Source organism: Podarcis raffonei, chromosome 13 (genome assembly GCF_027172205.1).
Source record: "Podarcis raffonei isolate rPodRaf1 chromosome 13, rPodRaf1.pri, whole genome shotgun sequence".
Taxonomy (NCBI): domain Eukaryota; kingdom Metazoa; phylum Chordata; class Lepidosauria; order Squamata; family Lacertidae; genus Podarcis; species Podarcis raffonei.
The window spans coordinates 41,156,891-41,183,765 of NC_070614.1; the positions used below are offsets into that span (position 1 = coordinate 41,156,891).

At 47.0% G+C, this 26,875-nt stretch overlaps 1 protein-coding gene across 3 annotated transcripts in view; it reads left to right on the forward strand.

Annotated features, from left to right (window-relative positions):
• Positions 1 to 12,674, forward strand: part of STX1B (syntaxin 1B) — a 62,422-nt gene extending 49,748 nt beyond the window's left edge. Inside the window, exons 9-10 of one of the 3 annotated variants that reach the window (XM_053360735.1) lie at positions 868 to 978; positions 12,439 to 12,674. In XM_053360735.1, coding sequence (XP_053216710.1) covers positions 868 to 978; positions 12,439 to 12,504 — 177 coding nt within the window. In that variant the 3' untranslated portion in view covers positions 12,505 to 12,674. Of the gene's footprint in view, positions 1 to 867; positions 979 to 3,900; positions 4,101 to 7,538; positions 8,367 to 12,438 lie in introns of those variants that run through there. The other 2 variants (XM_053360736.1, XM_053360734.1) reach the window with 2 other exon arrangements.
• The last annotated feature ends 14,201 nt before the right edge of the window (positions 12,675 to 26,875 follow it).

Here is a 26,875-nt window from a genome sequence, read left to right on the forward strand (position 1 = left end):
CCTATGCCTTACCTTTAACACCCTGCATAGCTTAGGACCCCGGTACATTCTCCAGCATTGACCCACCTGCGTTTCTGAGATCTCCATCTGAGGCTCTTCCGCGGGTACTACCACCATCGGAAGCAAAATGGCTGGCAGTGATCATAAAAAAGGCAAAAATAAAAATCTGGAATCTTGAACAGGAGCACTCCACACAGCAGTTCTAGGTCCTGCTTATAAGTAAATAAATAAAATAGTTTCATTGGGGACTACAGAATTCATCACACACACCCCTCAGAAGTCAGCGCAGAGGGATCACCGTGATTCAGTATAATAGCTTCAGTATCTGTAATTCTGAAATTCTGAAATGAGAAGTCTCAGGGCTCAGTTACCTGGAAACTCCCCCCTCTCTCTCCCTCTCTCACCTTGCCCTGTAATCTCAGGTGAGTAGTGGACCCTGAAGCTCCTCTTTCCTGAGAAAGAAAACTTTGTACATGTTCAGAAGCACATTTTCCAAGCTGAGCTCTGACAGCCAACCTCCCCTGCCCCCAACCAAGAACTAGGATTTCATGTTTGTATCCCTTTGCTCAAGTTAAAGCTTGGCTGGGAGTTATTTTGTGTGTGGAGTACTTCACATGAAACATGTACAAACCAAATCAATGAGCGCAGAGGGTTGGGCTTGAACTGGGAAAGACTTGGGTTCAAAACCCATGGAGCCATAAAAACTCATTGAATTGTTTCTGGCTAGTTGTTGTCCTGAGCCTCGCAGGGTTGTTGTGGATATGTAAACCTTAGAGGAAAGGGTCAGGATGATCAGATTATCAGCCATAGCCGTTGACGGAATTAACTCGCCTTAGCTTCACAAGTTGCCACTTTCTACCATTTCAGGGGGAGATGATTGACCGCATTGAATACAATGTCGAGCACTCCGTTGATTACGTGGAAAGAGCCGTCTCTGACACCAAGAAAGCTGTAAAATACCAGAGCAAGGCTCGGAGGGTAAGTAGGAGCGGTTGGGACACGGGGCAAGGAAGGCAGAGAGGGGCTAATGTTTCCCTCTAGGTGCAAGAGGCAGTCAAGAACCTGGAATGAGTAAAATGTGTTGGAGAAGGCAGGACTGAGATCAGAAAACTGAGGAGTCAAGCCAAGTTCAGAAGAAGGGGAGATCTAAGAGAAAATCTCCACAATTAGGAAATTACCTATGGATTCCAGATTCTTAACGTTGGTTTGGGAGCGAAAAATAAAGTGGATGCAGTGGCTTCTGTGGCATATTTGCCACATACAGTCATACCTTGGATCCCGAACGCCTTGGAACTCGGATGTTTTGGGTCCCAAACGCCGCAAACCCAGAAGAGACTGTTCCGGTTTTCGAACGTTCTTTTGGAACCCAAACGTCTGACGGAGCTTCCGTGGCTTCTGATTGGCTGCAGGAGCTTCCTGCAGCCAATCAGAAGCCATGATTTGGTTTTGTAAGTCAAACGGGCTTCCGGAACGGATCCTGTTCGACTTCCAAGGTATGACTATAATTTTGAACCGAAGTGAAACTGCCATACTTGGAACCAGACCTTTTCTTCTTCTCTTTGGGTACTATCTCCTCTGATTCCAACACTTCAGAAGAAGGAGTTTCACAGCCATACTAACCGAAACCCTTTTAAATGGAAACAATGGTAACTCAAGGGTGGAGAATTCCCTCCAGGCCTATCTGTCCTGGCCCTCAGGAGTCTTGCAAGGCCACCCATGCCCCTCACTGACCATGCACCAGTCTCTCCTTGACTGCTTCTGCCAGCCTGGAATGTGTCATTGAACTGCGACAATTGTTTCTTGCTTCCCTGGAGGGAGGGAGTTGTTTGTGCATGTTGTGTAGAAAACTCTGGCTTGTGGCATGTAGGCGATTGTAGACAGGTAAGAGTCGTAGGTCTTGCTCCTCCCACTTCTGCCTCTGGCCCCTCCCACTGCTGGCGGGTGGCCCCCAGAAGCCTGTCTATGAGGAAATGTGGCCCTCCACCTGAAATTTATTTATTTGGTTTTTAAAATTAAATTTCGATTTAATTTCCCCACCCCTGTGGTAACTGAACCAAATGGCTTTCTTTCCCCTCTGTTCCTTATTTATTCCTTATAATATTGTTAGGTTGCCTCTCTTGCAAGTCATCTGACAGTACATAACATAACTGTTTATAAAATCGAGCAACTATTTTAAACACCACAAACTGACAGCAGTTAAGAGCTTATTATAGCTCTCGGCCGAAAGATTTAAAAATACATTTCCACAGCATCAACCTGAAATCATCAAGGAAACGCATGTTGGAATGAGTAAGTTTTTTTTACAAGAAGAAAAAGCTCATTTAGAAACCTGAATAGAAAGGGCTGGTCATGTATAAACAGGAGAAGAGTTTCATAAATTTGTGGCCAGCATTAGGAAAGTCCTCTCCCTTGCATCCTGCAACTTGATTGACCTTCCTTGGAGGCATTTTTATACGCAATCAAAATTTTATGCACACAGACACTGGAGAATTAAAACAATTAACAATTATCATAGGGACAGAACTGGGATTAAGGTTGTTTTTAAAGGAATCTGTGAATACGGTCCTTTTACAATAAGGCTATCAACAAGGGCTTTTGCAAGGAGCCCTTGATTAAAATCTGTGTACTCAACCTAAATCACACATTTATCAGAAATGTCAGCCTGTGGATCACAACAGGCTTCAGCGACCTGCTGCCCTCCAGATGTCTTAGACAACAAAGTCTGAAAGGGGGCGGGGTTACAGGCAGTGTTGAGATTGGAGGTACCAATTGGCCAATCGCCAAGGCTTGCCTAGTAGTTGTGTTGGTGATGCTTTGCAAACCCCAGCAATCACAGACTCATGCCTTTGCCTGCACAGCTTGGTTTCAGACCATGTGGGTAAAAAGAGGTCAGCTGACATCATTGTTATATCAGGTGATTGACAGGTGGGCAGCCCCACCCATCCATAAAACTTGTCCTATGCGGAGTGAGGGAGATAAGGAATTTGCTCACCAGCCAGATCCTCCCTGCCCTTCCCAGGCCCATGTCTGATACCAAGCCATCAGCCTTGGTGGCATCTTACAGAGCCTGAGAGGTGGGAACGAACTTTTGTTCTAAAATAGGCAAGGGGGAAGCTGACAAGTGCAGAGAGAGGGGAGGCTGGCCTATGGATGAACGCAGTGGCAAGTACTGAAAACCTGGTGGTGGTTGGGAATGAGGACAAAGCAGATAGTCATAGAATCGTAGGGCTGGAAGGGACCCTGAGGGTCATCTAGTTTGCAATGCAGGAATCCTGTCCACAGCCATCCTTGGGCGGGCGCGAACCACCAACCTTCTGGTTAATAGCCAGACGCACTGACCCATTGCGCCACAGCCAGGATGGCCAAAGGCCAAGATGGAAATTAAAGATTTTGAGGAGGCATTCAAAGAGAGGAAGGGAGGGAGGGAGTCTACTTCTTGGTTGCTGTGTTGGTCAAACACCATTTGTGATGGATAGCTCTGCCCTGGTCCATTCTCTGGCGGCTGCCACTCAAACTCACATTCATGGCCTGGTGTAGGCCTTTCCGAACCTGATGATTTCGGACTACAACTCCCATCAGCCACAGCCAGCCTGCGTGTTGTAGTCCAAAAGAGCTGGAGGATGACAGGTCAGGGAAGGCTGGTTTGGTGGGTCTACAGCCCACGGTCAGTTCCTTTGAGGTTTGTGGGCTTCCCTTGTATCACAGCCGCCTGCATCTTGCTGAAAATGTGTTGCTTCGATTGTGTTCTGTGCAGGAGTGCACAAGATGGCGGCCTGCAGTTTGAGACTCAACGCCTCGCCTACAACAGCCTGTTACTAATGCTCGCTTGTCTTTCTTTCCTCCCCTCCCTCCTCTCTCTCCTTTTCCGTATCGCTCCATGGATTTTCTTGGGTAATGTAGAAGAAAATTATGATTATAATTTGTTGTGTGGTTCTCGGTATAGTACTGGCCTCCTCCATTGGGGGCACGCTTGGGTTGTAAATTAAAGCAAAAATAATAATAATAATAATATTATAATAATAATTTAAAAATTGTACATGCAGTGGATATAACAGCACATGTTCCAGCTACCTATAGATAAAAACAACTTTATCGGGTCAGCAAATCTAAGTTTGTTGTTCAGCATCATCTTTCTCATCCATTTTTACTCATTTGCTGGACACCAGGGTTCTGCCCAGAATTTCCAGAGATTCTGGGCCTCAACCGGGTGTCTCGTAACCGCACCTCCTCTCCCCCTTCCCACCACCATGGTCCAAAACGTGTAATTCCTGCCCACCCCGGCGATTTCCCCCTTCATATCAATGGTTAACCCTGAGGGAAGAAATGGTTCGTGGAGCTCTTTTCCCGTCTCAGCGTGGGAAAGGACCCAGCCACGAATCGGGCAGTCATCTCTAAATGGGCCGTTGTTTAAAGTGCTAGGACAGGAGAGATACCTGAAAGGGAGGGGAGGAATAGGCGGAAGCATCAATGTTGGAGTACTAGGCACTGGCGAGGGCCGCGATCTAGTGCACAGCTGTTTGGAACTTACTCCGTTGCACGCAGGGGTAGGGTCCGTGTTCAGGTTCAGGTTCCCCCTCATTGCCTGTAGAAAGGGAATGGTGAACGGTACACCTCGCACAACTGACAGACACTCCCTTTTCATATCTGGCAATGGGAAACCTTGGGGAAAACAGGCATGGTTTCCAAGAGTAGCATTCGTTGCAAGTACAGTCGTGCCTTGGTTCTCGAACGCCTTGGTACTCGGACCCGAACGCCGCAAACCCGGAAGTGAGTGTTCCGGTTTGCAAATGCTTTTCGGAAGCCGAACGTCCGTCGTGGCTTCCGCAGCTTCCGATTGGCTGCAGGAAGTTCCTGCAGCCAATCAGAAGCCGCACCTTGGTTTTTGAACCGTTTCAACTCCTGGGATGGATTAAGTTCGACTGTATTCCAAAACACACACAGACACACAAACAACAACAACCCTGAAGTTTTCATTCTTAGGTACCTGGAAAAATTGAGTCAATTCTCAGGGCACAATCTGTTCATCTGCTGCATCTTCTTCCTTGTCCGTCCATCTTCCCCTCCTTGTGTGTGGCTCCACAGGCAGAACTTTCCTGCCACAGGCCCCAACCCCATCCCTTGCCGCTGTCAGAGAGCTGCCTGAGCCTGGCAGCACGTGTAAGAGACTAACCGGATCAGCCCCTCAGATTTCAAGGATTATCCCGGCGCTCCAGGACACTTGGGTAGCAGTAAATCGAGTCGCTGCGTCCAAAAGTTCCTGCTGCTCTAGCTTCCAAAGACACTCAGTGTGGACTACGGCCACGTTAAATTGGTGTGTTGATAACGACCGCCTTTTTAAAAGATTGCCATATCAGTGGGGAGCAAGCAACGTGTCAAAGCTCACATATCAGCACAGTATTATCAAGCAATATTTGCAGCAGACAGGAATCTGCTTTAGGGGCGCTAGGAAAGGGAATGCTCCCACGTCGAGCCATCAGGAAAGCCGCAGATTTTGCTCCTCTCTTACCTCAAAACTTGTGATACGAATGTACCCAAGACTAGAAAACAGAGACTGTGGCGTCCAGTCGCCCTGTTTCAACATGCGCCAGAAAATAGAATTCTGAACTACTGCTAGCTCATGACTGTGACCAGCCACTCTGCCATTCTCCCAGCCTTTGCACATAGGACTGGATTATTAATTCAGTTCATTTGTATCTGGCAATAAAAGAAAACCAGAGCAAACGACGCTCTTCTGGGCTTCAAATTAGGACGACAACTAGAGGTGACGTTAGTCGTACACTTTGTCCTGGTGTGCATGATGTTTTAAAAAATCATAAATAGCTGTTAGTAGGAAGGGGGGTGTCGGAGGATGATCGAGGCTGTGGAGAAGGAGCTGCTGCCGCCATCTCCACTGGAATCAGGTGCCCTGAGGACCTGCTCTCTGCAGTGGGACGAAAGCCCAGCAACGAGTGGGTGCTTCCCTCCCATTGCAGACACGTGGGGAGCAGGGCAGTTCCACGCAAAACCATTGCCATAGTCCTTATCTAGCCCAGTGAGTATTTATGTTTATTTTCAAATATCATCCATGCCACGGCTTGCCGCATGACTAATGTCGCATATGCCTTGGCCCTTTGTGGGCCAAAAATGCCACCTCTGGGGCAGCAGTGCTTGTTTAGAAATGTCCCACAAAATGCAGAGTGTACCATGTCAGACTGCAGGGGAGTTCTCACATTTTGAATTCTTCTTCATTAACCCCCCCCCAAAAAAACTCTCCCTGCCAATGGAAAACTAGTTTATAGGTTTCAGCTTAACCTCATCTCCTCCTGGGTGTGCTCGTTTTCTATTTTCAGAGAGATTCTGACAGGAGGAGAACCTTCTAGAACCTAGCCCCCTCACTTGCATGCTGACATGGATGGTATGGCTCCAGGGGGCCTTGCTGGATGTGGTGTTTTTGAACATGCAGTTCAGCTCTGAGCGATTTCGAATCAGAAACAGAGACGCCTGTCTTAGTAATCCACTGCCAGAAATCAGCCGTTAACGAAAGGGACGTGGGCAACAGTAGAAGGCTTGTTCATTTTTCTAATAACATTCCAGTTTTCCAGACTTGATGGAGAAGGACTGTCAGGGTTTCTTCCCTGAAGTTCAACGTGGAACTAAAATAAAATAAAATAGTAAGGTTGTTGCTACCATCAGTAGCAAAATAGAAGACAATAGCCTCAACTATACTAAAGTTGTCAGCTGATGCTACAGTAGTGTAGACTTACTTATATGGCAATTGGTTCCCTGGAAGGGTGTTCTCAAATGCATCAACTAGAACAGGCTTAATTCACACAGCAGGCATTTGATAGCATTCCATGCAATATCATTTGTCCCATACCTTCCAACACCCTGAAGGCAAAAACAAAGACACCATTTCCCCATATTTTTTCATGAGAGAATGGCTGCCATTTTGGGTGTTGTGATCTCGTGCCACGATTCCCGCTCCCCCCCAAGTGCTTTCTTTGGGCATGGTGGCCAAAACCTTGCATTTCAAGATGTCGCTGAGATTATGTTTTTTTTTTCCAGGGGGAAATAATGGCGCAAAATTGTACGAGACCATGGCACCCAAAATGGCTGCCATTCTCTCATGAGAAAAAGAATGGGATGCCTCGGTTTTTCTGGGACATTTGTGGGGTGTGTTGTTCCCCCGCCTATAGTGGCTCTTAAGGGCAGTCTCTACATTTCAGCAGAATCAGGAGGGAAAGCTTTCATCAAACCATTTCAGATTAGAGATAGGGGGTTGTGTGTTAACAAACCCTTCTTCTCAAATCCGGAATCCTCGTAAAGAGTCAGCCTAGCTGTCTCCCTGAAACATGCTTGTTTTCTCTTTGGCAAGAAGTTTTGGAGCGCTGAAAACTCCACCCACAGCCCAGCTTGGCACACAAAGTGCTTTACCACATGGTTCTGCTGAATGTGTGAAGTGGCTCTTGCTTTCAGGTACATGTACTTGGAATCACAGCCTTTGGATCTGGGTTGATGGTTTTTTTACTTGTTTTGATTCCTCTGCCCTGTTCCCCCAGCCGCAATGCCTTGACCCAGTGATCATCTTTCGTGACCTTCCATTATCTACACTGAGCAGCTAGGCTGCTGTGGGATCTCGCTGGCTGCCGTAAACGAGAGGCGATCCCTCGCTCTGCCTTCCGTGCATGAAGACCAGCGCGAAACCCTACTGCAGGCTAGGAAGACGGAAGTCCTGGGAGGATCTTCAGGTCAATTTCTGCATGCACAAAGCGTCGCTCATGCGGAAAGAGACCCAAAGCCCAAACCCACCTGAATGCAAAAGCAAAGGCATATCCATATTAAAACCCCATGCACAGAACTAATTATGCACAGTGTATAGCTTAGCTGTCGGTTGTATCAGTGCCTATGAAATAAGAAGCAGTGCTAAGGTACTGATTGCCATGAAAGCATACTCTGGCCATGCTACAGTCGCATTACCCAGCTCTTAAAAATTGGCAAAGTATTATTATCCCATTGGCCTATTTGTGTTAAAATGCACACCCCTGAGTAACAGTACTCCATCGCTAGAGTATCCTAATGATGCTGTATCCTTAGCAGAAAACAAGAACAGCACCTGATGCGATTAGAAGAAGCCACACTCTGACCCATGCCAAATATGCTGCAGTATTTAAGAACCTACTTACCAAAGGTGCTGCAGTATTCCGGAGTAAGGTAATACTGTGCCCCTGTGTCGAGTTTAGTGAAATAGCTTTCTGCCTTTCCGAGAAAATAAAATGAGCAATGCAAACTGCGCCAGCAACCTTAGCACCCAAACTATGCATCCTTTTCAGGAGCGCTCGGTTGACGTTTGCTCCTTTAAATGGCATCTCTATTTAAAAGAAGAAGAAGAGCGAGAAAAAGCACACCCAATGATTAGATTTTGTAGTAGAACATTAGCTGCTTCTTGGTAGGCTTTTGTAGATCTGGAATTACCTGGAGTGAGTACTAACAATCCAATATTATGAGTAGATTGTGTTGTGGAGTTACCATTCTGGGGGGAAAATAGTATTATTATTTTTTAAAAGAATAGCATGAAAATTATTTTCTCCAGAATGTAACATGTAGGAACATGTAGGGCAGTGTTTTTCAAAGTTCGGGAGCATTCTTACGTCTGAGATGTTTGAGAGCGTGTAAGAAGTGTCCCCCACCCCAACCCGGTGTTTTGCATAAATCCCTGTTCTGGGCTTGCCTCCTTTGAGGGGAAGCCAGTTTACTAAGTCTCTGTCTTGACCATCATTGCACCATCCAGTGCCTCCCAATGCAGAGACTCAGCAGAAATGCCCCATTCCTGGTTGATTTGACAAAGCTTGAGTAGTGAGCATACAGAGATGCATTGGGCAGCCTCCTTTTCGGCTGGGTCATTTGGGCCGACAAAAGGACACTTCTTTGTTTCTTGTGCTCCTGTTCTCAGTGCGGAATTCCTGGTGTGTTGAGGAATTCCTCAACATACCAGTTATCAAAGATGGCAAGGTCCATACAGACCTGTTCTTCGCTGAAAGCGTCTTCCGTTTCCCATGGCCACAGTGTAAAGTGAAGTGGGCTCTACATTTGATGGTCTTCCTAGATTGTGAGGGACAGAGGTCAGGGAAGCACAAAGCCCCCCCCCAACAACCTTTCATGGGCTACCCCTGCCATTTATCCCCTCGAGACTTTTTCACTTCCTGACGATGTGCTAACAGTGACAGCTAGGTGTGCACACCTTTTCGAATGTCCCAACCATTTCCTCCTGCTACCTGAGCCTGCTAATCTGGACTGGGAGGCAGATACGGGGCAGCCCCAAAAGTTCCAGCCGTGGATGCCTCAGGCTTCAAAACACATTGAATGTGGAAAATTTGAGGGAATAAGTAGCCAGAAGCGGCGATGGAAATTATCCAACCCTCTTGGCTGTGGAAGGTGACCTTTAGTGTGGAATGACTCCAGACTGGTTAGAGGAAATAATGCAATTCTAGAGGGAGGATGCCCAATCGTTCCGTAATGCTCAGGATCCTATCCAGTTAGGCCCCGCCCAGTTCCACCTGCAATTCTTTTCCCCAGGGTTCACTCTCTTAAACAAAAGGGTCCTTCATACTACTTTCCCACTGGGGTGGGTAACGGTGATTTCCCCCCACCTCCAAACTCTCATTTCCCTTACCCATTCACGCATCTGCTATTTCTTCCGTCACCTTTGATTCTGATTTTATAAAGTGTGTGTGTGTGTGTGTGTGTGTGTGAATACATATCTGTATGTAGATATGTTCAGCATTTGTTCAGTGTGGAGGTTTTTTTGTACCTATATACAATGGAGCTGATGAGGATATAGGTAAACATATATAAACACACGCTTGTTGTATACTTCAAGCAGTATGTGATGTGTGTTTGCATATGTGTGGGTGTGCCTGTGTGTTATACTCTGTACGTTTCTGGTTTTCCGCATGTGATCACTGGCAGTCCTTTGCCCTGCTTACTCCAGAAGGAGGAGATCCTTAAACTTCAGCGGGGATTTGGGTAAAGGTTGCTCCAGAGTAAGGGGGTTTGAGATCTAGGTATAAGTATCCTCATATATATGGCATCCTTGCTGTCAGACTTTATAGGAAGATTCTATGGGCAACTTTTCTTTCTTTCTTTTAAAGCACCACCAAATTTGTGTCAGATCAGGGGGTTCACACGATCACTCAGTGTGGATTAGTTCACACCATTAATGGAGAATTAACAAACAATGAATGCAGTTATATAAGAGCAAAGAATGATCTTTCAAATACGGCTTAATAGGGTAGTGATTCTAAACTTTATTTGCAAATGAAACCTGCATTAGAAGTACAATGCACAGATTTACAAGAGGAAACTGGGGGAACCCATCATCTTTTTATGTTATTTTTACTACCCTGATTAAGTGAATCAAAGGGTAGCTAGGAAATGCAAACATTGATCTAACCATGCACTGGGAATTCACTGATCCTTTAGTAATTTGGCTTACATTTAGACGAGAATCAACCCAATTCATGCTTCCCGAAACAATTTGAAATTTGCCCTTCTCCGAATTTTGTAATGATGCTCTCCAACTCTTCATGAAGCCTTCTCCTCCCTCCCCCCCCCCATTGCAAACTGAAATGTGGAGAACTGGTGGGAATGAGAAATGGAGAGGAACTGAAATTGACGGGTTTGCCCATCCTTAGCTTCAGCAAAAATGGAGAAGCAGACCCCCATCACCGTAAAATGCCGCTATTAGTTATTCTGTTTAGAGCTGAGCTGTGCAGTCAGCAGATCTGTGTGACTTATCTCCTGGTGCTGAACCCACATGACTTCAGACAGCAGGCAGAGGACCAGGCGCTTGAGCCCTTCCGTGTACTGTACTTTATAAATCCCATCCTGGCATATGTTTGTTCTGCGTAGGGAGGGAAGTTATATTGTACTTGAGCAAGCATTCAAACAGCCCACCCTCCACCTGCAGCTCGAAGCAGTGCGTTAGGTCTGCTGATCGCGAAGCTTGACTCTGAAGAGAAATCACCCAGGGTTAACACAATCCTCACATTCGCAGGATGCTTACGAGACCTTGCGGGGACGTAACTGGAGTACAGAGTGTGGCAAATGTCTGTTACGTGTTGTTGGCATGACAAAGTATGCTTAACATGCATACGTGACACTGTTGATGCCTGTGTCCAGCTTTTAATGTGCCTAAATACTACGCGCTATAACTATTCATTTGTGTGTGTGCGTGTGCGATTGGTTCTCAAAGTGCAAGGTGAGTCTACCAAGGAAAGGGCAAACAGTTGCTGAGGGAGATGAAATCCCTTCTGTGACTCCCTTCGATTGGGCCAGGAGGCTGGAGGGAGGCCCACCGCCTCTCCCCTCCCCTCTCTGCCCTCAACAAAACCACAGATCACATGCCCTGTCCCTTGGGTTGGCTGCCAATACTGAGGATTAACACTGCCTTCAAAACTCATCTCGGCTATACATTTCTCCGAGGGCAATTGGAAACTTTGTCTTTTCCTTGGCTTCCTTTGGGAGAAGTTCCATTGCTGTAGCTCGCTGGCAATTTGAGAACCATTTATCTGTATTATATCGTGGAGAGCTAGAGATAACATTTATGTATATACTGGTATAGGCCACGTTTTTGCTATGCAATGGGTTTCTAATGTGTGCATTTAGAGGCAATCTGTTTACCCCCCACCGCTCCCCACCCCCATATCGCTGAGCAGGCAAGAAAGCCCAGTTGGAAACTGGCTGCCATGATCCTAACTCCAAAGTGGCTCAGGGTCTGAATTGTGTTGGGATATCTAAAAGCCATTGCAAATTCAGCCGCTAAGCTATATCAGTATATTAATGTGTGTGTCACAAGCGTGCAAATCGAACAAATAGGTCTGACTTACCAGTGTGGGTGTGCTGCTCATCTTTTTGTGTGTGTGTATATACAAACACACACACACACACACACACACACACGAAAACACACAAACACACTCCGACACAGTTCAACTCAAACACACACACACATTAAAAATGTGAACGGAACTGTAATTACCCTCAAGCAAGCCCAAAAAGTTTCCATTCAATATCTAGGGTTCATCTATTAGAGAAATTACGGTAGGCGGGACTGGCCCAAATTAAGTGTGCAGTGCATGGTGGGAGATGTAGTCCACACATGGTTTGCCCTGAAAAGCTGCTTATACTTGTGTGAACTGCATTTTTCGTGTTCTGTTGGGAGGCTGGATTTATTTGCTCTTTGAGGGTGAGAATGCCTTGGTCTCTTCAAAGAATCATCCTTTACATTCAGGGTTAATCTATCCATTTGCCATGGGGTGCTTTTATTTCATTGTTTAAATGTGTTTAAAGGAGACCTTTGTTTGGGGGTAAATGCAGTCTAAACTCCAGAGTATATTTGTACAGTACTGTGTTTTCTCTGTGTAAATACAGACATACATTCCTTATTTTCTCTTTATAAAGCCTTCATCATGTCATCTCTGCATAAAAAGAGATCAAAATCCAGAAAAAAGAACAAAGAAAACTTAGATTTTTTGATCTTTTTTACAAAAAAATTCCAATATAACACACAAACCAACAAAAAACTGTTTGGAAAAAAAAGATACGACGACGCAAAGATAAAAAGACAAACCCTACGAACGTGTCGAAAACCCCTTGACTTTCCATTTTGGGTATTGATCTGTGTATTGTTTCAATGTAGGCGGTTTATTGTAGTCTGTGGCGTATTTGCTAAGAAACAACAACTTTTAAAAAAACTTCCTTTTTTCCAAGAAAATATCATTCTTTATTTCCCATTGACATATCCTTCTTTTCCCTGACTATTTTATTCCCCTCTGCTTTCTTCGCTGAACTTCTGTGGTATTAAAAAATAAAAATAAAAAACCACCAACCCACAAAAGAGGGGGACAAACTCTCGGCATACATTCTTTCCCCTCATTTCACCAATCAACTCATTTTACAAACAGAAAAAAAATAAGAGAGAGAAAAGAAAACTATTTCCCTCTTTGCCCCATAAAAACCATGCCGTTACTGAGCATCCTTTTAAGGGACAAATGTTTCGTCACCTCTCTTTCCTGTTCCTTGTTTCTTTGTTTTTCATTTGATTTTGGATTGAGGGAGTTCATCTGATTGGCGGTCAGCTAATAGTCCTCTCGGAGATCCACGCATGGTGTGGTGCAGGGATGAATCTCTTCCATACATGGGGCTCCCTGTTCGTTGCAGCGCAGGAGACCTCTTCCACGTTTTGCAAAGGAATCTATGCGCAGAGAACACTCGCAAAAGCTCCTTACCCATCAGAGTTTCCACATCTGGAGAAATAAAAACAAATGTGAAAAGGAGATTGGCTCTCCCCCACCCTGCCACTTCTAGAGACACGCCTGGTGGGATCTGTTAACCTTGGGCCTCCCCCCTTTTAATTATTTCTTATTTATTTATTTACAGTGGACACTCGGGTTGCAAATGTGATCTGTGCGGGATGCACGTTCGCAACCCGCGGCAGCGCATCTGCACACGCGTGGGTTGCGATTCAGCGCTTCTGAGCATGTGCAAAGCGCAATGTAGCACTTCTGCGCATGCGCGACCTCCGAAACCCAGAAGTAACCCGTTCCGGTACTTCTGGGTTTCAGAGCGTCCGTAACCCGAAAAAACCCAACCTGAAGCGTCTGTAACCCGAGGTATGACTGTATTGCATTTCTATCCCACCTTTTTTCTGCAAGGAGCTCGAGTTGCCCTACATGGTTCTCCCTCTCCCCATTGAATCCCCACAACAACCCTGTGAGGTAGGTCAGGCTGAGAGGCAGCAACTAGCCCAACGCCGTTGTGACTTTGATAATGCGGTCCAGACTCCACGGTTCCCCATAGCAGCCGGATGGTTTGATGCCAGAGTCCTCCCCCCGCAAATAAACCTCTCCAAATAAACCACATGAGGTATCTTTCAAAAGGAACTAACAATATTGGCATCTTAGAATCATAGATTTGTGGTGATGGAAGGAACGCCAGGGGTCATCTAGTCCAACCCCTGTTTAATCACAGTTTAAATAATCCCTGAGAGATGGACCATCCAACTTCCGCTTATAAACCTCCGGTGAAGGAGAGTCTACCACCCTAAAAGCTAAAAGATAAGCCTGCATTTTCTCAGCAAACGAGCTTCTTTGTCTTTTCCCTTTGCAATGAGTTCTCTGGCATCCTTGTACGTAAATCTTCCTATTTCCATAACATCGCAACCCCCATATCTAGTGACTTTAGGCTTGTTCACATGTTAGTACAATACTGAATGCAGGTAGAGGCAACCCAGGACTAGAATTTTGCCAACCCAAAGACCATCATTCCAAGTCAGGGACTGTCTCCAAATACCATAGAAATACATGTATCCCAGCAGGCTTTTGATTCGGGGAGCGAGGGGCTAGGAGGCAACTTGCTGGTGGTTTGTTAAAAGGAATATAATCCCCAGTTGGAAACTCGTCAGATTTGTTGGCGCTTTTGCCAGTGAGTGAGAAACTATCCATTCCTGCTTCCTTTACGATTTTTATCCTGCTGAAAGAGCTTCCTTGGTCCAAAAGAAAAGGGGGGAATATTTATTTATTTTTCTACAAAAGAAATATATATATATCTATATATATCTCCATTTTCCTATTTAAAATATAATTTCCCCCTCCTCCCCCCGCCTCCTCCTCTCACGTGGTGCTTTCAAGGAGTCAGAAGGGCTCGCCAGCCCCTGATCACCCAAAGATTTACACAGTTGCTTAACTTGAAGTGGGAAACCCAGCTCTGTCAACCTTCGGGGGCCTTTGCAAAAGCCCTTAGCAAGACTCGGCTCTGTTTAAGAACAAGTGTTTGAGGGTGCCATCCCCTGGGAGGTTGTCACAGCCATGCCCCACCGAAGTGAGCGAAGGTTGCGCAAGGCGATGCGCTCTCACGCAGCCCCCATTCATTTCGGCAGGACACAGGTCAGACAGCCTCACAGTGGCTTCCACCCCAATTTCATGGTCCCCCAGTCATCACAAACAGCGCTTGCAGCTTCCATCGCTCCCTGTGGAGCGTTTCCTGGTGAAAATGGAAGGAGACCTTAATGCAAATTGGGGTGTTTCCTTTTCGTCCTGTGCAGGGGGAAGAGACACCTCCCTTCCCCACTTTCCTGGCAATGGCAACGATGTGATAATGTCATCTTAGAATTATTGGCCCATAGACCCGATTCCCTCCTGGTCCTGTGGGTAGCTGATTGTCTCCTCTTAATTCAACCAGTCTGCTGGGGACGCAGTTAGGCTATCCCATTTTCTGGATTTTTAGCTTGCCCTTCTCTTCTGCTTGCAAGATTTTTCTCATCTTTTGCTTTAGACGCTTCTGTGCTGTGACCTTAAGCTGGTTTCAAACCAGTCTAACAGCTATGCCTTCCATGCAAAGAACTGTAGTTTGGGGAATTCTAGTTTGATGGTGTTGCTGAACTGCAACTCCCATTGGCTACAGCATTGTTGGAAGTTGTGCATCAGCAACATGCAGAGGACGTCTGCCTTACAGTTCCCAAGATTCCTTAGTAGTCAAGGCATGGCAGTTAAGCTAGCGTGAAACTCGCAGTTGATACCTTCCCCTTGAACAGTCTTCGCTAACCTGGTGCCTTCCATATGTTTTGGACTACAGCACACATGATGAAAATACTGGCTGGTCCAAGCCATCTGGAAGTCACTACGTTGCCGAAAGCTGCCTTAAGATGCGCATCTGAGAGTGACCAGCAGAATTCACCCATCTTCATATTATCATTTTTTAATGACGTTATTTCATTTTGTTTCGCAATTGCTGGCCAATAAAAATAAAGGTGAAAATGCTTTCAAACAGGGTTGAAAGGAAGCATTTCTCCTCCTCCTCCCCCCCCCCAACGAGGGAATGACACATGTGCCCACTGCTCAAAAAAAAAAATTTAAAAAAAATTGAGAGGTGAAATAATCCTGGGGGTTTTAGAGGTGGGAGTCCCTGACTCCAGGCGACATGCATGCAGGCAGGTGTGAGAGCAGAGCATGGCTCCATGTCTGTCTCAGGGCTCATGCACCCACAGCCAACCCTGGCATGCTGTGGAATGAGAGATCGACAAGGAAAGAAAGCAAGGTTAGGTTGCCGTGTGAATCTTGGCTAGATTCAGGGCCCAAATTGGTTCAAAGGACTCATCTCCCCATCTCACCTCCTAGCTTCCTCCTCCTCCTCCTCTTTTTCAAGAATATTTTTTCTCCACTCTATAGTTCCTTCCCCGCCTCCGTGTGTAAATACCAGCTGCTGTGCGTGACGGGTGCCCTTCCCTTCCTCCCCCTCTCTCTCCCCCCCACCCCCGTTTTTTCGTGGAAAAAGTTGTGTTTGTTTTGTTCTGAATGCGCTTTAACTGGCTGACTTCGGAGGGTTTGAGTGTTTTTTATTCTGGGGAAGTTTCTTTCCAGATTTCTTTCCGAATTTGTTCGTGTGGCTCTATGACTACTTCGTCTTTTTTTCCTTTTCCAAAAAAAAAGACAACAACAAACAGTCCTTTTCATTTTTAAGAAGAGATAATGATTTGATTTCGTCTTTTTTGTTTTTTTTGTTTTTGGTTTTTTTCAATGTCTGTCCGAATGTGCTTAGTTAAAGCCAGTGACTAAATGCTAAACCTTTCCAAATGCTCGACGGCTTTGCACGCTCTCGCCAACGGAAGTTGGTCTAATAAAAAGGTATCACCTTTTGCCTGCCTTGTGTCTTTCTGTGTGTCTTAAACCATCCACTTCTCTCTCTCCCCCTCTATCTCTCTCCTTGTTCCGAGGTTTTAATTCTGTGCAGATCGGACTTGGGTTTTGCCAGGAAAGCTGATGGCCACTCAAGTTGGAGGTCACGTGACTTTCAAGGGAAGTTGTGCACACCTCTCAAAACATGTGACCGGCAAAGCTGAAGCCCTCATAGTGAATCCAGTTGAATACATGGCATATCAATGAGGAGTTTTGCCCACTGCTTCATGGTTAAGAGGTTTTTTTGTCCATCTAGCCCCCGTGTCATTGACCCTGACCCACAGCAAGTTTTCTGTGAGACTTGGGCGGGGAATGGTCTTTCTAGCACTTCCCCATTACGGCCAGAAAAAACACTTTTTGGGGGAACGGTGCCCCTAAAATACGTATTTTGGCACGCTGTGCAACATTATAGACCTGGAAAAACACTTTGGGGTGTGCGTGTTGAGATCTTGACCCGAAATTGCATGAGAACAAGGTGCCAAAATTGTAGGGGGAAACGAGATGTCCCAGCTTTTCTGGGGCAGTTGATGGGTATGCAAGAATAGGCTGGGTCCTGAAAACATACATTCCAGACGTTCAAAGGCCAGCGTACAGTGAGCTGTATAGTCATGAAGTCACACATGCCTCTGCAGGGAAGGAAAGTCCACAACTTAGGGGCTTCCACAAATAATGCTCTCTTCAGGGACACCCTCCCTCCCTCTTATACTCCTGGAGGAGGCAAAACTACCAAGAAGGCCCCCTGTGCCATTCTTAACACCTGGAAGGGACAAGTAGGGAAGGAGGTAGCCTTTCTGATATTTGGGGGTCAAGTCATCGAGGACTTGAAACACAGAGAATAGGCCAGGGAAGAACCAACCCTTCAAAGTGAAAGGCATGGCCTCTTGCGCTGAGGTGCAAGTTACATGCAAGAGCCCCTTGCCAGACAGGCCTGTCATAAGCCAGCAGGCCCTGGAAGCAGTTGACCGGGGTATCACAATGTAAGGGCTGCTGAACTGCTCTGGAAACCTTGAAGGGACAAACGCATAGGACACAGGCCATTTTCTCAGTCGCAGCCCCTTGCTCCGTGGAGGAGGGGAAATGAGGCTGCGAGGAGGAGACACAATTCTTCTCCATTCACAAATAAATCTTTGTGATGGTAGCAAAATCTGTTTTCACATGGTGCCGTGATATAGCTAGAGCTGCTTCTCATGCCAAATAATATTTAAGAGCGGCATCACAGGATAAAAAATATGCAAAACAGCACTAATTTGTTTATTTAGAAATTCAGTTCGGTCTCCACACGCCGCTGTCCCGGGCTCAGATTATGCCGATGCCTTCCTCCTCAGCCTGGCTGAGAGCAATGCAAATTGGGCAGGCCCTCACCTCTTCAAAAGAAGCTCATTTCTAGCAGAAAAGGGGTTTTGACAGCTGCCACCAGCCTCCTTCATGACACTGTCACCTAGGCAGCAGCAGTCTCTTTCCCAAACAAAGCTCAAACTGAGACATATTCTCTCCCCCCCCCCCCAATCTTGCCGTCCTCCAAAGAGCCCAGGAAAGCATGTGTGGTCTGTCTTTCCCTTTTTTTAATCCCCACACAACCCTGTGAGGTAACTTAGGCAGAGAGATTGCAAACTGGCCTACAGGGCTATGTGGGGATTTGAACGCAGGTCCTCCCTGATTCTTCACCTGCACTCTAACTGCAAAAGAGGGTCATGGGATAAAGTGCCTTGCTCTATTGGCCCAAGGTGAGCCGTCTTTCAGGGCTTCTCCACGAAAGCCAAGCTATGCTTGGAGAAGCGTCCTGCCAGCCAGAGTGAACTGGAGGGGAAGAGAGAATGAGAACCAGGAAGGGGAAACGGAGGGCAAAAGCTTGGGAGTCCTACATGCGGCCGACTCTGAACAATGGGGCAGATGTGCAGTCCTGGTTTTCCGATGCAGTGGAGAGAGTTATAATTCGAAAAGGTGCCTGGCTCCACTGTTGACCTTGGCTGGAAAGGAATGGTTGGATCCATTCTCCTTTTGCATGGGTGCCTAAGAAGATCTGCTTTTGGCAAGTATCTAGCCCTCATGTGCTCAAAAACGGGAGAGTGACACTTGCTTGAAATCTCAGAAGCGAGAAAATTAGTAGGAGGGCTCAGGAAGCAGTTTCCCCCGTGGGCTGCTGCGTTGGAGCTTCTGTGCCTTGAATACTTCCTTCCTGCTCCCATGACGGCCACAAGTATAATCCATGTTATGCAAGACAGTGGAAAGGGCAGGATAAATTTATTCAGAAATCAGAGCAATTATGCAGATCAGCGTCAGAAGCCAGGCTTGGACACTTCTGCATCCTGGGACATCAATGATCTTGATAGGGAGGGTGGAAGCAGCCCCCAAATTGAAGGAGATGAAGCACGTCTGCCCTCAGGACTTTCTGGGCCTGGTACACTGTATTTTGGTTGGGCCCCCTGCCCCTTGACCTAGTCGGACAGAAGCCTGCATAAGATTTGCATGGATGTGTTATCTGCATTTGCAGTGCAATTTGTTTAAGGCTTCCATACTCAGAAAATGGGACGCGGGTGACGCTGTGGTCTAAACCACTGAGCCTAGGGCTTGCCGATCAGAAGGTCAGCGGTTTGAATCTTCACGACGGGGTGAGCTCCCATTGCTCGGTCCCTGCTCCTGCCAACCTAGCAGTTCAAAAGCACATCAAAGTGCAAGTAGATAAATAGGTACCTGTTATGTTCTCACCCTGGGCCAGCAGGGGGATACTGTAGATAGTTATGCAAATGAAGGATCGAAAGTGACGTTCAGTGATTGGATAGTTTTAGAAAGTTGTTACAGTAACATGGTACTGGAGCTCTATATAAACAGGCTGACTGAGCCCTTCAGTTCAGTTCTGTCCTGGCCTGTGAATAAACAAGAGCTGTTTGAAGAATCGCTGTGTCGTCTGATATGTTCACCCACAACTTAACAGTACCACTCTGGTGGGAAGGTAAACGGTATTTCCATGATCTGCTCTGGTTCTCCAGAAGCACCTTAGTCATGCTGGCCACATGACCCGGAAAAACTGTCTGCGGACAAACATCGGCTCCCTCGGCTAGTAAAGCGAGATGAGTGCCACAACCCCAGAGTCGTTCACGACTGGACTTAACTGTCAGGGGTCCTTTACCTTTACCTTTTACTCAGAAAACAGCTTCAAAATGCCCCAGGGAGTCCTCCATTGTATGAATCCAGATGAAAAAACCTAGAGTGATGCACGCATCAAGTAAGACCCCAAGATGGCTTCAGAATTAACCAGAAAATTAATTTTTCGATGCCTGGAGTTCTGGGACCATTTTAAAGTTTTCTGTTGGGCTCTATGTTCTTCTCTAGGACTCGTCAATCACAGCCCTGATTCCTCTCATTGGCTAAAAGCACTGAAAGGCGGGAGCAGGCTCATCTCTCGCAAAGCTATAGCCATGATGGTGAAGGCAATTTCTGCTTCATAACTTTTGTTCTATGAGGACTAGAGACTTGCTTTCTTTTCTTGCCTGGGATAGGGGTGCCCTCTACATCCCACCTTTCCCCTCAGCAACCCTGGGAGGAAAATCTGCAGAAAGACACGGCTTCCCCTCTCTCCGCTGCTCCGAAAAAATATTCCCTCGCCATCTTTCTCAGATCCCAACAGCAACAGCTGCTCTTTGGCTGAGGACTGGCTAGTTTCAGTGACCCAACAGATACCCAGCCACTTGCCTGCTTGCCCCCCTCCTTCCCTCCTTCCCCCTTTTAATATCTTCCTCCGCCTTGTTCGTTTTCAACTCACCAGACTGAAAACAAATGGCTGGCTTTTCAATAACTCTACCGAGGCGCAAAGCTGTAGTGGCAGGAATATCATTCAATTATTAAAAGCCTCTTCCATTCCTCATAAGTCTCCCTGCTTCAAAACCTCTCGGATTATAACATTCTGATGCCTTCAATAGTTTTATCACCTTCATTTCTTGATATATATTTTTAATAGTTTCTGTTCACGTGCAGTTGTTTAAAAGATATAATAAAAAGCAACAATGACTGATCTGCTCCTCCAAGGACCCTAGCGTGCACACATACACCTCCCCAAAGGAATATTTTTCTTGCCCTCTTTTCATTTTCATTCTTGTGTTTTATTGTTGAAGTAACACGACTTTTCTTTCCTCTAACAACCCACTTCCTCGCTTTTGACACAGAGCTTCCCGTCGTCTCTGACCATTGGCCATATTTGCCGTGACTGATGGACAGTGGAGTCCAATGACGGCTGGAGAGGACCACAGGTTCCTCAACTCTGTCTTAAGGGAAATTTGTAATATTTTCCCCATCTAGGTAAGGCCTCCGAGCGCAATCTCAGAGGAGGCAGAGGCCGTTGCTCAGCACTGGGGATTGCTTAGGCCTTCCCAGCTGTTATCGCACAGCGGGCTTACCGAGCATTCGAAATGGGATTGTTCTAACGAGATTTCCCTTTAACGATCCAGGATTATCCACCCTACCCGATTAGCACACAATCCGATTAGATAATGGCATTTCTGCTGGCTGGTTTGCCAAGCCACTCAGTGACTGCCAAGAGACTGGGGTGCTCCTCTTCTGAACCTCTGCCCTCTGTTCTCTGGGGCACAGCAGCCCCCTAATATTGTACAGGCCTATCACATCTCCATTGGCTTTGCGGGGAGACAGAGAAAAAGTGAAATTTTATACACGGAGCGAATGTCTCTGCAAAGAGAAAGGGGAGACCTTAGTGGTTTGCAAACCACTACAGTGGTACCTTGGGTTACATACGCTTCAGGTTACAGATGCTTCAGGTTACAGACTCCGCTAACCCAGAAATAATACCTCGGGTTAAGAACTTTGCTTCAGGATGAGAACAGAAATCGTGCTCTGGCGGCACGGCGGCAGCAGGAGGCCTCATTAGCTAAAGTGGTGATTCAGGTTAAGAACAGTTTCAGGTTAAGAACGGACCTCTGGAACGAATTAAGTACTTAACCCGAGGTACCACTGTATTTTGCTTTGCCTGCTTTTGTGAAATGCAATCTCTCTTCACCTCCTTCCTCCCCATTTGCCTTCTAGCTAGTAGAGGCACAGGCTGAAACTGGTGTCAAACCAAGAAGTGTTTGCAATGTAGATGTTCTCCTTGTGAGGGCCACAGGTTCCCCTTGTCTACTTCACAAAGCCAGGGATGAACGCATCCATTTTCGGCCTTTTAGGCCTTGAGCCTTCCTGCAACAAATAGCCATTCAGGGTGTGGCGCTTTCCCCCAGCATGGGGACACAGCAGTTTGAAGGGCTTCACCTGTTGGTTGTCTGCCTGCCACACACAAGATTATAAAGGCACAGGGACCCTGCTGGGGTGGAAGTCGGAAACGTGGCAACTCTTCCCATGACCCAACGCCTACAGCACAATACCCCGACCCCAGGACCTTAGCACAGGTCCTGCAGGGGGGAGCGACGTGCTTCTCACTGTCAGAGAGAAGAGGAATTTGGGGCCCTTGAAGAACAGAAGAAAACAAACCCTTGCTAAAAGAAAGCAAATGGGGAAAAGGTCAGCCAAGCGCTCTTCTGAATGGCTGCTGCATTTCAATAGATCAGGGGTGGCCAACTCCCAAGAGACTGCGATTTACTCACAGAACTAAAAACTGGCAGTGATCTACCCCCTTTTTGGGGGTTTGGGTCAAAATTGTTGAGTTTTTTCAGGGAGGAGGTAAAATGGTGAGCTTCTTTTAGGGGAGCCACAGTTGTTCAGCTTCTTTGGAGAGAGCCAATGATCTACCAGTGATCTACCGCAGACGTCCAGTGATCTACTGGTAGATCACGATCTACCTGTTGGACATGCCTGCAATAGATTATGGCTGTTTTCCTTCCTGCATCTTAAACCCCCAAGATGCAAACAAACGCAAATAATAATAAAGAGAGAGAGGGGCAGGTGCAGCAGCTGGCGGGCGAATGCTCCCTCCCTGGCCAGCGCTCCAGACAGTTATACAAGCTGTCAAACGGTGAGCCCGGCCCCCAACATCCTGAGCCGCCGACTCTCATTCTGACCGCTCCTTCCTTACACGATATCACATTCACGCAGCGCTCTGTCTGTTCCCATATATCCTGACCTACTGCCCTCTGGCTTTAATAAACGTACTTTAAAAATATTCTCTTGCTTCTTCTCCCCCGCCCTCTCTCCCCTCCCTCCCTCCTTTCCGTCTTGATTTTATTTTTAGGCTGCCTGGAAGCATAGTTTCTTAATGTAGTGGTTTTTGCAGTCAATAATGTCCTGCTGCCCTCTGGTGGCCGGCAGTGAATTAGAGCTGCAAATCAAAACACAAACAGCAGCAGAAGAAGGGAAAAAATCCTCAAACTGTTTGGTACACATACAAGCACACACACCACCCTCTGGGGGCATGAGGAGCTGTTGTGGCTGCCTTCTTCATAAAAGAGATTTTATTTAAACTTCCTGTTAGCGCTTTAACTTGGGAAAGGCTGAATTATATAGGAGTTGCTTTAAAGATAGCAGCCTTCCAGTAATAGGCAGCTGGCAAAGGTTGCCAACTTCGAAATCAACTCCCGTTGCTGTGTCGGGGACAGTATGGTTCTCTTCCCCAGATCAAATGTGCAGCTGTAAGCAGGGGTTAATGCTAACTGTCAGGGTTTTTTTTGTGGGCAAGGTTACTGCTTTTAGACATAACAGCAAGACAGGGCTTTTTTCTGGGCAGTTGACCACCCTAGTGTCCAGGAGATAATGAGGGTGATAAGTTTTTGAAAAACTGGTACAAGATGGGATAGAGAATGAATCCAAAACCTTGGCACCTCATGAGCAAACAGGACGGTTCGGTGAGAAGCAGCAAAGCATGGATCAGACCGGTTTTCCATTTGCCCCATTGCTTTACCTGGGAAAACCTGCTCTTTACTGCTGAATCGGAGCAAACATCAATCTCTGGAAAACCCGGTTGATGTTTGCTCCGATTCAGCAGTAAAGAGTGATTTTTCCATGGGGAAAGTGACAGGACTTTCCAGAAAGCATCAATGTAGAATCACAGAATTGGAAGGTACCCTGAGGATCAATATGCAGCTGTCCCATACAGGAATCGAACCTGCAACCTTGGCATTATCAGCACCATGCCTTAACCAACTGAGCTATCTAGTGTCAGTAACAACAGGGGCCTGGTTTCCAAATTCAGGACTGCAGGGCCCCCACTGCTGAGTCCTGGGGCCTCCTCTCAGCCCTGGTACCCCAACCCCTCAAGCATGGAATCAGCAGGCAGTCGTGTCAAGATAGACCAGCCTCCTGTGCTTGCCTTGCACTCCAAAGAAAGATGGCAATTTTTGACAGTGTTTTGACAGTGCCAAGGGTAATCGGAGAGAGGGTCTTACTGAGAGCATCCTGCTTTAATAGCCTCCCGCCCACTCACCCCAATAAAACCTGGAGCCTGTGCTACCCACAGCAACCTCCATCAGGGATGGAGCGGTCCATACATGGTTTCCAAATCCACCCCAAGCCTTGACTTTTCAGCCAGCCCCAGAGCTCTCCCCTTAACAGCAACGCGATCTGCATCTGTGCCCAGATGTGAGCCGTTGTCTCCATGTCGTCATGACCAGCTTCACCTGCCGATTTTGGGAGGTTAGAAAAATTCGGGAGCAGACCAGGGCAGCTGTTTTTTGTTTGTTTGTTTGTTTCCTGGCAAGCAGGCAACCTTAGTTAACCTCTCTTCTTAGACACAAAACGAGGGAGCGCAAGGCAATCTGTTCTCTCTCCTCTGCAGGGAGCAGAAGGAGCCTGGGTGGGGCTGTGTCATCTCTTTGCTGCAGGGGGAGGCTAGATGAGTAATAGGCCTCCCGGTGCAGATTTGAGCTCCCGAGCAAAGGCACACCTACCCCCCTTCCCTTGGGGGGGGGGGAGGATGAGGCAGAGGCACAAGGGAGGATTCGAACACGATTCCTCTTGTCAACACTGACTGCATGTTTCCTTCCTCCGGGCAGCTGGGCTAAGTTACGCCCTAGAGGCGACCTCCCGTTCTAAATCATCTTGCCAATGGCTGTTGGATTGTTGCTACACACTACAAAATATTTATCGCCTAATATTTTCTTCTTTTTTCACATTAAGTATGAAGCAAGAATGATCAGCTCTCCATATGGGAAACAGGAAGGATAAACAAGGATGGAGTTTTGTAAAGAGCTTCTAAGGCACATGAATGGTATCTCCCCAGTGCATGATCCTGTACCCTGAGAAACCTTTTAAAACATTTCTCTATTCCTCACTTTGCAACATTGTTGAAGAATTGGGGGTGGGTGAGGTTCAAGTATAGCCCAGGATCCCAGCAGTGGAAGGATGGTTACGTATGCCCCCTCTTAAATCTTTATATGGAGTTAGGAAAATAAAATAAACATGAAATCCCATCAGCTTCTATTGCAGGTATGGGGAACCTTTGACCCTCCAGGTGTTGATGGACTACAGTTCCCATCATCCCTGGCCATTGGTCCAACCTTGCTGGGGCTGACGGGAGTTGTAGTCCACCAACACCTGCAGGGCCAAAGGTTCCCCACATCTGTCACACTGGATGTCGGGAATGGAAATGTTTCCTTTGGGATGTAGACAGTTTCCTTGCCAGCTGGGTCTGCTCTAGGGCACATTCATTGTGGTCTGGATTAGGGCCACAGTGGGCCTGACTCAGCCCACTAGACACATTTTCTAAGAAGGAACTTTCAGCAGGTACAACAGGCACCCATTTCCAACTATTTCAGCTGTGGGGTGATCATATTTCATCCCTAATCACTTTTATGGGGGGGGGGAGCAACCAAATAATAATCTGTTGAAGGCTGGAGGCTACGTGAGGAGAGGCAAATAACCCAAGGGGCAAGCCCTCCTCCATAGGGTGGGTTTTTATTGCAAACTCAGCGTCCTTGCTCATGAGGTCTAGAAACTGGATTTATTTGAAGGTAATTAATAAAAACCAAGATCTCCAGGAATCCATGTTCTTTCAGGCTACATTCCACAAAAATAGTGTGGATATCCACCCAATATGTCCTAGTTAAATATTCCAAATGTCAGGACTCCTGCAGTTTCCTGTGTGGGTGGGGAAAATGCTAAGAGACAGATGGCACTCCCCACCCTATAACATTTGGCAGCGCGCAGATTACTTGATGTCCAGCCAGAGTTGACCTAGCATTTGTCTCTGACTATGCCTTATTGACGGCCTTTGAGCCATTTCCCCTTTCGCCTCCCCTCCCAAAACCAACGCAGGGCTTCCTGGACCAGTTGCGTTTCTCCTCTGTTCTCGGAGAGCGGACAAGAAATGCAAACTCTTCTCCTGGGAACGATGACAGACCAATGCTGAACCTGGAAGCAGCCAGACACTGGCCAAACCGTGCCACTAAGGGGCAGTATTCGGCCGTGCCATAACACTGGAGCCGTTCGAGACCTGGTGCTCTCTGTGTGCATCCCTGCTCTGGGGAACCCTCGGGAAGAACCCCGAATAAGAGAACCCCTGATAGAGAACTCGCTCACCACAACTGCTCAACGGACCCCCTGGAGCCACAAGAGAGAACATTTGTGGCACGCCTTCTCAGTCCCTCTTCCCAGGGGATTCTGGGAATTGTAGCAGGGTAAGAGAAATAGGAGGGACACGGGTGGCGCTGTGGGTTAAACCACAGAGCCCACGACTTGCCAATCAGGAGGTCGGCAGTTCAAATCCCCACGACAGGGTGAGCTCCCATTGCTCAGTCCCTGCTCCTGCCAACCTAGCAGTTCAAAAGCACATCAAAGTGCATGTAGATAAATAGGTACCACTTCGGCGGGAAGGTAAATGGCATTTCCGTGTGCTGCTCTGGTTCGCCAGAAGCGACTTAGTCATGCTGGCCACATGACCCGGAAGCTGTACGCCAGCTCCCTCGGCCAATAAAGCCAGATGAGCGCCGCAACCCCAGAGTCATTCGCGACTGGACCTAATGGTCAGGGGTCCCTTTATCTTTACCTTTAAGAGGAATAGCAGGCCTCCTAACAACTCTCAGTGCCCTGAGCAAACGACAGCTCCCAGGATTATCTGAGGGAAGCCATGACCGTTTAAAGTGGGGCAACAAAAAGGCGGAATTTCCGGGTGTCAAAAAAGGTTGTTTATGTCTGCCACTACTCCGGCCCCTGTTTCATTAGCCCCAAAATGGAAAACGAGCGAGATCCCAACTAAAGAAGAATGGCAATTTAAGCTGACGGAATGTGCACAGCTT